This window comes from Corvus brachyrhynchos, unplaced genomic scaffold (assembly GCF_000691975.1).
Source record: "Corvus brachyrhynchos isolate BGI_N302 unplaced genomic scaffold, ASM69197v1 scaffold94, whole genome shotgun sequence".
Classification (NCBI taxonomy): domain Eukaryota; kingdom Metazoa; phylum Chordata; class Aves; order Passeriformes; family Corvidae; genus Corvus; species Corvus brachyrhynchos.
The window spans coordinates 4,810,339-4,823,706 of record NW_008238330.1 but is presented as its reverse complement, the minus strand read 5'-3'; the positions used below and the strand labels follow the sequence as shown (position 1 = coordinate 4,823,706).

The 13,368-nt window shown below is 42.3% G+C and overlaps 1 protein-coding gene across 1 annotated transcript in view; it reads left to right on the top strand.

The window, feature by feature from the left end:
* PDIA4 (protein disulfide isomerase family A member 4) overlaps nucleotides 1-7,164 on the top strand; it is a 7,769-nt gene extending 605 nt beyond the window's left edge. The window contains exons 2-9 of the mRNA XM_017734655.1: nucleotides 1,593-1,798; nucleotides 2,459-2,597; nucleotides 3,123-3,328; nucleotides 3,981-4,139; nucleotides 5,048-5,199; nucleotides 5,582-5,738; nucleotides 5,833-6,066; nucleotides 6,489-7,164. Of these exons, the coding sequence (XP_017590144.1) occupies nucleotides 1,593-1,798; nucleotides 2,459-2,597; nucleotides 3,123-3,328; nucleotides 3,981-4,139; nucleotides 5,048-5,199; nucleotides 5,582-5,738; nucleotides 5,833-6,066; nucleotides 6,489-6,904 (1,669 nt within the window). The 3' untranslated portion in view covers nucleotides 6,905-7,164. The remainder of the gene's footprint in view (nucleotides 1-1,592; nucleotides 1,799-2,458; nucleotides 2,598-3,122; nucleotides 3,329-3,980; nucleotides 4,140-5,047; nucleotides 5,200-5,581; nucleotides 5,739-5,832; nucleotides 6,067-6,488) is intronic.
* The last annotated feature ends 6,204 nt before the right edge of the window (nucleotides 7,165-13,368 follow it).

The window sequence follows — 13,368 nt, the reverse complement described above, 5'->3', positions numbered from 1 at the left end:
GGAGGAACCTTTTTTCCCTGCCCCTGTACCATGCAGTAACCAACAGCCTGCTCCTGTGCCACAGATGTGGGTCATGCTCAAGGATCCCATGCCAAGGGAAGCACAAGACTGATTCTATCCCTGTTTTATGCCTGACAGGGAACAGAAATGATCCCAGTGAGGCCCAGAAAAGTCATGCACTGTGGTCTTGCAGCCTGCTATCATCCTGTGCCAGTGTTGGACCACTGAGAATGTGACCACTTGCTCATCTAGATGGAGTAATGAAGGTTTCCCTAGCAGGGGAACTGCTAGAAGGTTTTCCTTTCCAAATTCTCATTTCTGTCCTTGCCAGAAGGATGTGGTGTGATTAGGGACATAGCTTGTTTGTATTATCAATTTAAGCAGTGCCTCATACATCTACCTAATGATGGCAGTTCTGCTGGCACCCCTAGGTACACAGCACCACTAGTTTGCTCCAGAGAGCTACAATGGACTTACCTGCATATAACCAAGACAAAGGATTTAGGCCAGAATGTGTCTTCTCTTGCATTCTTACGACAAAAATATTAAGGGTGGTTTTTGTTGTAAGAATGCAAGAGAAAACACATTCTCTGCTGGAGGAAAACAAGAGTAGAAGATATTTTCAGTAGTTGCTGAGTTAGTGTTGCAGCCAGAACCTCTTTTCCTTTGTGGCTTAGTGATAAAAAAATGACTTAGTCATTGGTCCTTCTCCAGTCTTTGAATAGAGGGGGAATATGATCTTGCTTGAGCTGGAGTTGCGTTTTAACTTGTGCCGTTCTTGTCACAGAGAATCCCGTCCCTGCTTGGCTGTAGGCACTAATTCTGCAGCTGTAGTTTGCCTGCATGAAAACTAAACAAGAAGTTTAATTTATCTGAGCAGAAGGATGTGTGTCATCATAGACTAAACACCTCTCCTATTTTTCTACTCCCCCTCCTGCCAGCTGAGAGGCTAAGGAGCACAGGCTATCTGCCACATGCTTCTTTCTGTTTTCACACATTTTTCTTGTTTCATCTTTAGCATGTCAGGCTATATTTAGCATTTCTTATGCTGGTATCCTCTGTCATGCCTGCTTTTGCAGTAGGAACCTCTGTTCTTCCCAGAGAGTCCTGGTGTGGCCAGAGAGGGAGCAGTTGCTGTGTTACCATGGTGGGTGGGAGATTTCATATAGGCCAACTTAACTACTGGTTCATTTTCTCTTTAGTTCAGTTTAGGGTGCTAGGGAGAGAGGATGAACCTTGATTAGGGAGAAGCTGAAGTTGAATTGAGACCGTATTTGCTGAGGAAGGAAGGAAGGAAGAGCATAATACAAGGTTTAAAATTTTGTTGTAAAAGCAGTTGTTGAATTTTTTTATAATGGTTTTATAAAGCATATGGCAATACATTCCATGTTGAATATGTTTTGATATGAACAAACAGTACATTAGCTGCAGTTGCTCTCTATCTCTCTGTGATCTGAAGATGTAACAAGGCAAACATTGCTGTGTTGATGATGTGAACATCAGGCAGAAGGCATCCTGGAAATGCAGAGCAGCAGAATACCTCTGTGTGTCTGTCGTGCATTTACGTACCTGCTTGTGTCTTCCTCTGACAGGTGTGGGCACTGCAAGCAGTTTGCTCCTGAGTATGAAAAGATAGCCAAAACTCTGAAGGAAAATGACCCTCCTATTCCTGTAGCCAAAATAGATGCTACTGCAGCCACTTCGCTGTCAAGTCGTTTTGATGTCAGTGGCTACCCAACCATCAAAATCCTGAAAAAAGGCCAAGCTGTTGACTATGATGGGTCTCGGACGGAAGATGGTAAGTACCAGTCCTTTGCAGTTCTCTGTAAGAAAGCAAAGTAACATATGATCCTGTTTCTTAATATGTGGCTATTTTGAAGGACTCTGATCTCAAGTTAGTTTATCTTAAGCAGAGTAACACTATGAATGCTGAAATTTTCCATTTTCTCAACAGGCTGCATGCTAGAGGACAATTTTGCAGGTAGTGGGTAGTGCTGTTACTGACAGAAGGTTTCTAGAAATATCACTTGACTAGAAGAGGAGGCAGTCTCATGTGTGCTGAAGGATCAGCCAATAAATATTTGGTCTATATATTGACTGTATAGAAACCCACTTGTATTTTGCTTAATTAATATGCCCAACTCCAGTCAGAGGGGGAAAAACTACCTTTTCTGTCTGTTTTGAGATGGAATTCAGTGCTGCAAAGTACAGATCTGTGCTGTGCATAAGATGCTCTACGGGGTGAAGAGAAGACCTTCTTGGCAGTTCCAACAAGGAAATAAAGCATAAAGGAGCTTGATTAAGAAACTGTTCTCATGTAAGCTTGATATGTAAGCATTGGTCCAAGATCATGCCTGCCACTCTGATTTCAAACTCTTGATACCATCTCTTGCATTTGACATGCTACTGGTATGATAAAATGCATACTTGCTAATTGGGTTATTGAACTGTATTTCAGCAATTGTGGCCAAAGTCAAGGAGGTTTCTGACCCCAACTGGACCCCTCCACCTGAAGCTACTCTGGTATTGACCCAGGATAATTTTGACGAAGTTGTGAATGGTGCTGACATAATCCTGGTAGAGTTCTATGCTCCATGGTAAGCAAGAAGGCAGTCGTGTATTTGTCTAGCACAGATGACGTGAACACACTTGGTGAACCTGTATTCTGTTGTTATGCCTCTTTACACACTTTTGCCTTGTGCAGGTGTGTGTAGCTCTGGTGTACCTCTGTTACAATCTGCATCTAGGATCATGTTGCAAATCACTTGCAGACTAGACCGGGTCTATGTCTCAGCAAGGGGTGGTATCCAAATCCTCACTGGAGGTTCACAATATTTATTAATTTGGCAACACACTGAGATACTGAAAACCAAAGAGAACTGGTCCTTAGTTTAAAAATGGCCTCTAAAAATGAAGGTCCCTATAGTAGTGTGAGGCCAGGCACAGAGGCCAGCTTCAGGTTGGAGAGAGACATTTTCCTAGGCTGAAGTGTCCTCTGTAGGTTCAGTGATCCCATTTCTACTTTCTGCATTCTGGAAGATTAAACTCTTCCACTTCAGAGGTACAAGGTACCTGGCAGGCTGAATGGCTTGTCAAAAATGCGCTCTGCTCTCCCTCCCTAGGTGTGGGCACTGCAAGAGGCTTGCTCCAGAATACGAGAAGGCTGCCCAGGAGCTCAGCAAGCGCACGCCTCCCATCCCCCTGGCTAAAGTCGATGCCACAGCTGAAACTGAGCTTGCAAAGAAGTTTGATGTTACTGGCTACCCAACTCTCAAAATCTTCCGCAAGGGCAAACCTTATGACTACAGCGGTCCACGGGAAAAATATGGTACTGCAACTTACGCCTTTTTGTATTTTCTGGGGGCTTGACCACAAATATTTTGCAGACCTGTTAATGTCATGGCAGTTGGGAAACTTGAAAAATTGTGCTCTCATACCTACAGAGGCCAGCAGTTTAAATTTGTCTCTAATCTTTATAACATCTTATGGTGGTGCTATCAGCTCCTTTCAATATAAAATAAATACACATGGTGAAGCAGTGGCAGTATGAGTAAATGGTCAGATTTGGTTGTACTGGAATGCACCATGAGGGCTAGAAAAATACTCATTATTAAGTTTTAATAAGAGGAAGGACTTAAGACTATTCAAGTAGCACTTTGGCTCATAGCAGGTTCAGGAGACAGTGAAGGGTCTGGAATTTCAGAAAGGAGGGTTGCTTGCAAGATCAACTAATATCCATGGATTGTGTGCTTGGTCACCTCTTCTGAAACCAACCTGAATGGGAATATTCAGAACTGCAGCTTTAAAAACTTGGGACTGAGGTCTTGCTGATTTATTCTTTAAGTTATTGTAGGAGGGCTGCACAAGGGGAGAGGTGTCCGTGGGAAATGTGGTATTAAGCAATGTTGAGATGGAATGCCTGAACCTTTCAGTTCAATAAATGTTCTAAGCAACTTTTTGGGGGCGGGTTTGTCTCACAGGTATTGTCGACTACATGATTGAACAGGCTGGTCCTCCATCCAAACAGATTCAGGCTACCAAGCAGGTACAAGAATTCCTGAGGGATGGGGATGATGTCATCATCATTGGTGTCTTTAGTGGAGAGAATGACAAAACCTATCAGCTCTATCAGGAAGCAGGTAAAGAAAGTTTTAAAATATTAATTAAACATATGTTCTGTTGGGATTCTGCCTAGGACTTTGGGCATGGAGAGATAATTTATTTCTGCTCCTAGTTCAGTAGGGAAGGTTGGAGAGTAATAAGAAGTAGGAGGAAGGGTGATCTTCTACTTGTACTCAAAACATAAGCTCACACCAGATTTTGAGGCTGTAATTAAGCTGTCAGCCAGTCACTGAATATACCTCTGCTTGGTAATTGTGTCCCTAAAAACATGTGGACTAAAGAGGAGGGAAAACTCCTTCCTGAGGAACAAACCACAATTTCTTGGCTTAAAGCCCAGATGTGTTTGCTGTCTGTTACTCTTGTTTCATATCTGGCAGTCCAGAGTCAGTCTTCACAAAACTGTTTTGGGGTGAGAAGCCTGGAGAAAGAACCATCATCCACTTCTGGGTCAGTTTAGCTAGACCATTCCTGGCAACCTGTCTATGTCTGATTCTGGGGCTGCTGTCATAGCTGGATTAGGAGCTGATTTGTTTGCCTCAGCATGGCAAGATACAGAACTGTTTCCCAGGCTGCCCCAAAGCAAATAGTTTGGCTAGCTGACCTATTTGGAGGAAAGCCAAGAGGTAGGAGACTGATAAAAGAATAACTGTTTTGCTGTATATGTTTTGGAAGCTGTTCAAGGTTTTTGAGTGTAACTCCTCAAGTGGATGGGGTGTTGAACAGCATTCAAGTAGTGCTACTGGAATTGTATGTATATTCACATGCTTCTCACCCCTGGATGAGAGCTGTTGTCCAACACTGGGTTGTTCTGTGTCACTTTGAGAACAGGAAGAGAGTTTCCTTGCAGTTACAGTCTCAAGATCTCAGTTGCAGGCTGTCAGTTAATTTCTAATGACTTTTCCTTCACCTAACCTAAATTTTTCAGCTAACAGTTTGAGAGAAGATTACAAGTTCCATCACACCTTCAGCAATGAGATTGCAAAACTATTGAAAGCATCTCCAGGAAAACTGGTTGTCATGCAGCCAGAAAAATTTCAGTCAAAGCATGAGCCCAAGATGCACGTTCTGAATCTTAAGGTGAGTAGCTGGTACAGAGCTAAAAAGTTTGTGTGTGGGATTGAAGGTTCTCTTTCTCTGTATTTATGATCAGCTGGCATCTTTCTGTTGGAAGTACTCCCACTAGATATTTGAGTCAATCTGTTTGTCCACTGAAACTGTATTGCTTTGTTCAAGAGAACTTTATGAAATTAGTCCAGATGTTACATTTTCAAATAATAATTTGTCCTTACAATATTCAGTACTCAAAGGTTTGAAGAATGTCATGACAGCCTTGTTTTTATAATGCGCCTTTCCCTCTTTCACATTCATGTGTGTACCAATATTGGTTTTTTAGTAATGTGTAACAGAAATGCTGCTTAAATCTGTTTGTTTGAACTTTTTTCACAATTTCTTTAAGCAGGACTCTACAGATGGATCTGAGATTAAAGAGCACGTGCTGAAACACGCTTTGCCTCTGGTCGGTCATCGCAAGCCTTCCAATGATGCCAAGAGATACTCCAAGCGTCCTCTAGTGGTTGTCTACTATTCTGTGGACTTCGGTTTTGACTACCGTGTTGGTAAGTTTGCTGCTGTTGCCCTTTCTCCACTTTGAGAGGAAGCAGGCGCTAAATAACTAGGAATTACCAATCCTGTCATGTTCTGGTTTTTCAGCTACCCAGTACTGGAGAGGCAAAGTCCTGGAAGTGGCTAAAGACTTCCCTGAATACGTGTTTGCTGTTTCTGATGAGGAAGATTATTCTTCTGAAATAAAAGACTTGGGCCTGCTTGAGAGTGGGGAGGATGTCAACGCTGCCATTCTGGATGAAGGTGGCAAGAAGTATGCCATGGAGCCAGAAGAGTTTGACTCTGATGTACTCAGGCAGTTTGTGCTGGCATTCAAAAAAGGTACAGTTTCTAAAATAGGGTTCTCTAAGCTATTTTGCTTATCCTTCCAAGAGTTCTTTCCTGAGGCAACACTGAGTGTGTTTTACAAGTCTAAAATGTTTCTGTGGTTTTAAGGTGTGAGCTGATCATTCATATTTGGGACTACAATAATAAATAACAGGTTAGGACTCTGGGGATGGACAGCCATAAAAAGAGCGGAAGGGTTCTAAGGAATTGCAAAACAAACTGTTGCTCATATTTCACGAGGTTATTGGGCCAAAAGGTCACCAGTTAACAATCCTGTGTTTCATGCTGAGGCAAGTTCATTTGCTAGTGCAGTGATTTTTCCCTGGCAGGAGGATGTACTTCTGCCCTTTCTTAGGGGACATTGTAAGGGCTGCTCTTACCACATTCTAACAGTGTTGTGTTTTGCTTCCTTCTAGGAAAACTGAAGCCAATTGTGAAGTCCCAGCCAGTGCCAAAAAATAACAAAGGGCCTGTGAAAGTGGTAGTGGGTAAAACTTTTGATACCATAGTGATGGATCCAAAGAATGATGTTCTCATAGAGTTCTATGCCCCATGGTGTGGACACTGCAAGAAACTAGAACCAGTGTATAATGAGCTAGGCAAAAAATACAAGAATGAGAAAAATCTAATTATAGCCAAGATGGATGCTACTGCCAATGACGTGACGAATGACCACTACAAAGTGGAGGGATTCCCCACCATCTACTTTGCTCCGAAGGACAAGAAGAACAACCCTATTAAATTTGAAGGCGGGGACAGAGATTTAGAGCATTTGAGCAAATTTATAGAGGAGCATGCAACAAAACTCTCCAGAACAAAAGAAGAGCTTTAGATAAGATGAGGGTGGTGAAGAAAAATTGTTTGTACAATGTAGTTAAAATCAAGTTACTGACAAAATGTTGTGAGAGAAGAATTAAGCAGTTTTGAGCAAAGAGGTTCTTGAGCAGTAAAGCAATTGCAGTATCTTTTTTTTTTTTTTATATGGCAGACGAGTTTTTTTCTGGACACTGAACTTAATACTCTAATATGAATGTCATGTTAGTTACGGTTTTGATCTTTGGAGAAAAATACATCCTTTATTTTTTGTGACTATCTTGAGCTTTATTTTTTGACTCCAATGCAGCCGTTTTTAAGTTAAAAGACTACCAAAAAGAGAGAAGCAGATCCCTCAGACAAACAGGTTTCTCTTATTTGTTGTTACAGTTACTGGGGGGAGCAGTCTTTTCAGCTAGTCTTTTCTGTTATGTTTCTGTGTACCTATTCATGTGACTCTATCACTGTATACATAGCTGAGGATAAGAGTGGAGGTTTTCTAAAGTGTGGATGGAATATTTGGTTCTACTGAGATAAGACAGGTACTTGCTAACTAAATATGCTCTAGACCTGTTTTAGCTTTGTGCCTCTCTGTAGAGAGGGTGATGCTAAAATAGCAAGATTTCTAATGTACATCTCTATTAGTTCGTATTGACCCATTCGTATCTTAGTCTTCCTGAATATGTTTTGGAGTAATTGGAGTATGGCAGAAAAAGAGCATCTAGTGGGTGGAAATGCTGGGATTCTGGTATCAGATCTATGTGTTACTGTCTCCTTTCCTTTTGCAGAGGGGAAAGTTTGATAGTGATTCTTCTCTGGACAAGCAGACTGAGACCTTCTAATGGCCTTTATTCCTCTAGCAGGTACTGCAGGTATAAAGGATATTCATATCTCCTCTGTGCTCCCCTTGGGAGTATATGCATTTAAAAGTGGATTTTTATTTTGAATGGCCCAGATTAGATATGTCTGTAGATTTATGGGCCATGTTGAGGTTGCAGACTTACATGCTCTAGAAGCACTGTCTGCCTCTTCTTCGAGCTGTGAGACTATAACATCTGATTGTGAGGATGACCTCACGTTATGGAGCAAATTAGAAGTGCTTTTTACCTCCCTTTTTGTTCCTGGTGCAGCTGCAGCACGAGCCCATCGTCACTTAGAAAAACTGACATGTTGGGTAGTTAAACAAGCAAACGGTACCAGCCGAGTGTTGTCTGAACTTGCAGAAGACTTGAGTTCAGTCCAGCACGCCCTGCTTCAAAATAGAGCAGCTATAGATTTTTTACTCTTAGCCCATGGCCATGGCTGTGAAGACTTTGAAGGAATGTGCTGCATGGATCTTGAGGATCATTCTAAGTCCATCCACACCGAAATTAAGAATTTGATCGAACACTCCCAAAAAATAAAAAAGGACTCCGGATTTTTCGGATTAGAAGGACTTACAGAGTGGATGGGCTTAGAAGGATGGATGAAAAGCGTGATCAAATCTTTAATGCTATTGCTAATCATTGTTTTGCTTGGTTTACTTATGCTTAGCTGTATAATGTCATGTGTAAAAAATTTAATTTTGAAGTCAGTCAATATGACTATGATCATGCAAAAAGAAAACGGGGGAAGTGTTGAGAGTCTTTCTGAAGAATGGCTAAAAAGCAAAGGTCATGATGACACTGTAGGATTGATAAAGATGCAGACTTGGCAAGGATACTAAATCCTTGTGCAAGGAGTTGTATAAACAACAGGATGTGAGTCCAGATAAGTAAGCTGAAAGAAACCATATGGAAGAGAAAAAGATAAGACCACAGTGATCTCATGGAATAGCTCCCACCAATAAGGAGCTCAGCTTTTGCAATATGTATGAGCTAATTAGTAGTACTATAAGTATGTGTAGATTATTACAATAAACGAGACTTGCTGACCACAATGCCGTGAGGCTTGTCTCCCGCGACTCCACCCAACAGATATTCATATCTCCTCTGTGCTCCCCTTGGGAGTATATGCATTTAAAAGTGGATTTTTATTTTGAATGGCCCAGATTAGATATGTCTGTAGATTTATGGGCCATGTTGAGGTTGCAGACTTACATGCTCTAGAAGCACTGTCTGCCTCTTCTCAGAGCTGTGATGCTGCAGCGTGTGTAACTTGAGTGACCCTGAGGCAGTTTTGATTCACATTAGTTTTACAGGTAGTGCTTCTAGAAGCACTGTTTTCTGTCTTGCAAAATATCACCTGTCTTCCTTCAGTAATTGCTTGTTGCATTAGTTTTTAGCTTCTTGGAGGGTGTGCAAATCTAAAACCACTACCCAATCTTTGTTTTTTCTTCTGGGGAGATGCAGTCTTCTGTGTAGCAAGGATAAACCCGTGTCCAGGAGGTGGCTGTTCAGGTAGAGTCTGAGGACCCAAAAGGGACTACAAGGGGGTATGTAGTCCTTACACTTTCCTACTGCACTTGGCATCCCTGTTGAAGGGATGTGTTTCCCTTCTGCCTTAACAGGGGACTGTCCCCCACTGTTAACAACCCACACAGCAAAGCATAACTATCAAATTATTCTTGCAGAGGTGTATGGGACTGCAGGAAGACTTTCCCTTAATTAATGGTTTAGTCAAAGCTAATGAACAAAGCTCACCAGCAGATGATGTATGAGAGGGACAGTATCAAATCTCCTGGAAGTGCTGGGGTGTGCCTGAATGCTATTCACCTCCTGTTGTTTATCAGCAAAGGCTGGGAAATTCTAAGCAACTAAGTGTTAAAGCAGTGTCATCATTTACCTCAGGCCCTGGCATTGTCCATCTCCTCTTTTCACATTAGAGGCCTTTTTTTTCCTATTGTCCTTAAGTGTACAGATGCCTGTTAAGCTTAGGCAGTATTTCACTTACAAGATTCTTACCAGGTAAAGTGTGTTATGCTCCCATCTACTGCCATTTCTGTTTGCAGCTCTTCTGTAGAGCTTTCAAAAGCTATAATCTATTCTAAATGTGTTGTGCAGGAGCGAGACCAGACTTAGCTGAGCACCAGAGTTGATTCTTTTCAGCTTTAGAAAATATACATACACGCCAAGGAAGAAGTTCTGTCCTGTCTGCCAGTGCTACCAACTCAGTTCTTCAAAGAAGTAGGCACAACCTTTTTAAATCAGTTCTTAAAACATAGTTCAGGTTCTGTCCCTAAGCAAATACCTGACACAATGCTGCGGGGAGCTAAATTGCTCCTCTGTGTTAGTTAGTTGCAGACTTAAAGGGTTTTATTCCAAAACAGATGCTGCCTAACTAACAGGAGGATATGGATAAATACAGAACATGTAGAAGGGAGGGTGAGGAGTCCCTTACTGGTGGTGAGGGCTACAGTCAGGGCTGGAGCACCGTTCTCCTTGGGGCAGTAAGGGTTAAAGTTGAGCATGAGCGTTTGTCACCTGTCTTCTGACAGGTGCTAAATTATTAACATTGTCATTGCCAGTGCTGTACTGTTTCTTTAAATTTCTTCCTCCCAGCAGAAGCCAACACCACTCTGTGTTTAAACCTCTACAGCCTCCAGGGAGCCCCTGTGGCAATAAAAGACACAAGGCCCAGGGGAATGTCCTAGATGTGCTTGCTCAGTGCTCCTGCCACCTCTCTCTTCCTTGCCTCCACAGGTGGAGGCAGCCTGGTACATAAACAGTTACTTCAGTACTGTGCTGAAACACCTGAATCTTGTTCTGGAGCAGTAGTGCTTAAGTTAGAGCTGAATAAGGAACAGGAATACAGTAGCTATAATATTGCTTACAGTTTCTTGACAACTGTGAGCTGCAAGAGCAGGCAGTGTTACCTCAAGTAGGTTATAGGTTTAAGTTATGAGTAGTAGAGGGAATGAGGATTTGTTCCATCCTTACGCTAGAGTTGCCTGGCCACATTTCCTGTGAGTCCTTGGCTGTGCCACACACCTTGGCATCTGCATGTCATAATAAATGCATTTATCACTTCCCAGCAAAATGAGGATGCTGTTGCCTCTAAGCTTTGGGCAGAGTCACATTGGAAAGCAAACTGCTTTCCTTAGTTCCAGCATCCTATCCTTTGCTGTGTGCACTATCAACATCACATCAACTTTCTGTGAAACTCACTGGGATGGATACATCATGAGGTCTGTAATCTCTGTACAGAAAGTGATATTAATGTGACTGATGCATTCTAAGGAGAACAGGTTGTACCATCTTTTGGAATTTGTTAAATGCATTATGCATGCCTGCTTTTCCCTTCCTGATGCATTAGGATGCTTTCCTAAACATCCTAAATTCTTTTATTAAAGAGTTACCTAAGTGCTGCTGATTAGCCTTGATGTTCCCTTCTTACAGGAGGGAAAAAAAAATGCACAGTGCAGGAGAATAAGGGAGCTCCCCTTACTTGCTCTTAGCCACAGCTGCATGAAGATATGGCATAATTGCTGATTATGGTTCCAGGTGGAAGAGATCCTGCAGTTTATGCTTCAGCACAGGACTGATTTGTATAATATTCACAGTCCATGGAGCCTGGCCTGGTGTATCTCCCACACATGCATCCTCTCGGAGATAAACTTATTTCTGTAAACTGTAGTACATCTTAAAGTAGTGAGACTTGAGACTTCTTCAGGGCCAGCTCCTTTCCCTGAAGGGTCAAGAACTAAGGTAGGCAGCAACTGTAGCACAGCTGGTGCTCCTTGAGGAATGAATTTGTCTCTACTGTGTCTGGGACAGTAAATATTGGCCTGGGATCTTGATACTTCATTAAGTGCTAGTTTTTGTGGTACTGAAAGAGATTTGTTAACAGTAGAGGGTTTGAAACCAAGGTTATTGCCTGGTTTCTATTCTCAGCAATTTTCTATGTCCAAACTGCTAATTATGGTAGTGCCTGGGTATGGCCCAGGATTTGGCTGATGGCAAGCAAGCAAGGCGCTGCAGAGCTGGTGCCACAGAGTTTTATCTGCCCTCTTGTATGTGAGGCTGTGCATTGAGGAAACAGTCTTCTGGAAATTAGAATATGAATAAATGATGCAGGTTAAAGGCTTCTCAGAAAGCAGCATTTACTGTAGTGATTAGACTGCTGTCCTTTCTTTTTTGGCAGGCAAGAGAAGCCACTGCAAACTGTTCATGCTCCAAAAGGCCTTTTGCTGGTAGCGTGCATTGGTGATGGACACCGGTCAGAGGGTTGAGTGTTGCAGTCCGTATGCTCAGCCCTCGATGTGGGTAGTAAGTCAGGCCCTGTGCAAACTGTGTAATCTGCTTACTGGTATAGACCCTTGCATTTGTTATGCAATTTAGCTTTGATTTGCTGTGCTTGAGTTGCAAAACTCCCTTTGTTAGTGCAGATCAGGGATCTATGAACAAGCCTAGCCAAATTAAATGCAGTAGCATCTTGGTTCAGTTGCCAGGTGTTTCTGAGACTTCAGCACAGCTTGAAATGTCATAGGAATCACTGCACATCACTGCAGTGCATTTGCCAGGGGAGGGCTCTCAGTTGCTGACCATGAAGGGCTCCCCTTTTTTCCTGCCTGGAGCCATGGTAGGTTGTGTGAATCTGTGCAACCATGGGCAGAAGAAATGTTCTTCCATCGTGTACAACCTGTTTTGATATCTGCCCAGAACCCCACTCAAAAATAAATTGTTTTCCTTCAAGATCTTTGGAGCTTCCTCTGCACTGGAGCCAGTTCCTCTAGAAAAATCTCTGCCAGCTCTCAGGCCACAGACTGATGTCATGTTAACATTAGTGCTGGATTTTCTGTGTCAGGAGCAGCTGGTTTTATGTGAAGCCATTGTACTGTAATCTGTCTGAACAAGCTCTATATGTACCATGAAAACTAAAGTATCATGTCTTTGCAGAGGCTAGATGAGACTGCTTGGGTCTGGAAGGACATGACCACTCTCCAGTTTCATTTTTGCATCTAGACAGAAAGGGGTGTGATCTATGAACTTCTCCAAGTCCTTACATTAGAAAGGTGGGAGTTTCAGTTTCAGAAATGCTGTTCAATTCTCAAGCTGTGTGTGACTTAACAGAAACATAAAGGAGATTAGCTATATTTAGTCCAGCCATGCAAATAAATCTCTTACCACAATCAGTAACCCCATCCTCTGAAGGATTTCCACAGGCTGGGGTTTTGAACAGCCAGTTGTTTCTTCATAGTGAAAGCTGACACTTGTCAGCCTGGCCTGCATTAATACTGTCCTAGTTGCCTTTGTCTAAGTTATAGTGGCCTTCCTGAAATCTAGTATGTTTTGCCTTACAACAGGAGAGAATTGTTCTGCAATACAGCCTGGTAAAATGCTGCTCAGGATGATAAAAGCAAAGTAAAAGAAAAATACAGCAGAAGGTAATCTCAGGGGAGGAGAAAAAGGTAAATGATAAATTTCCCTGAAGTTAGAGAAATCAAGGCTAGACAGTGCCATTTACTCAGCTAATCTTGTTGGTTTACATACCAGACCACAAGTTCTCAGCTGTTTGCTTTCCATATTCAGCCTAATAACTTGCATTTAACTTATGGACCTGGTC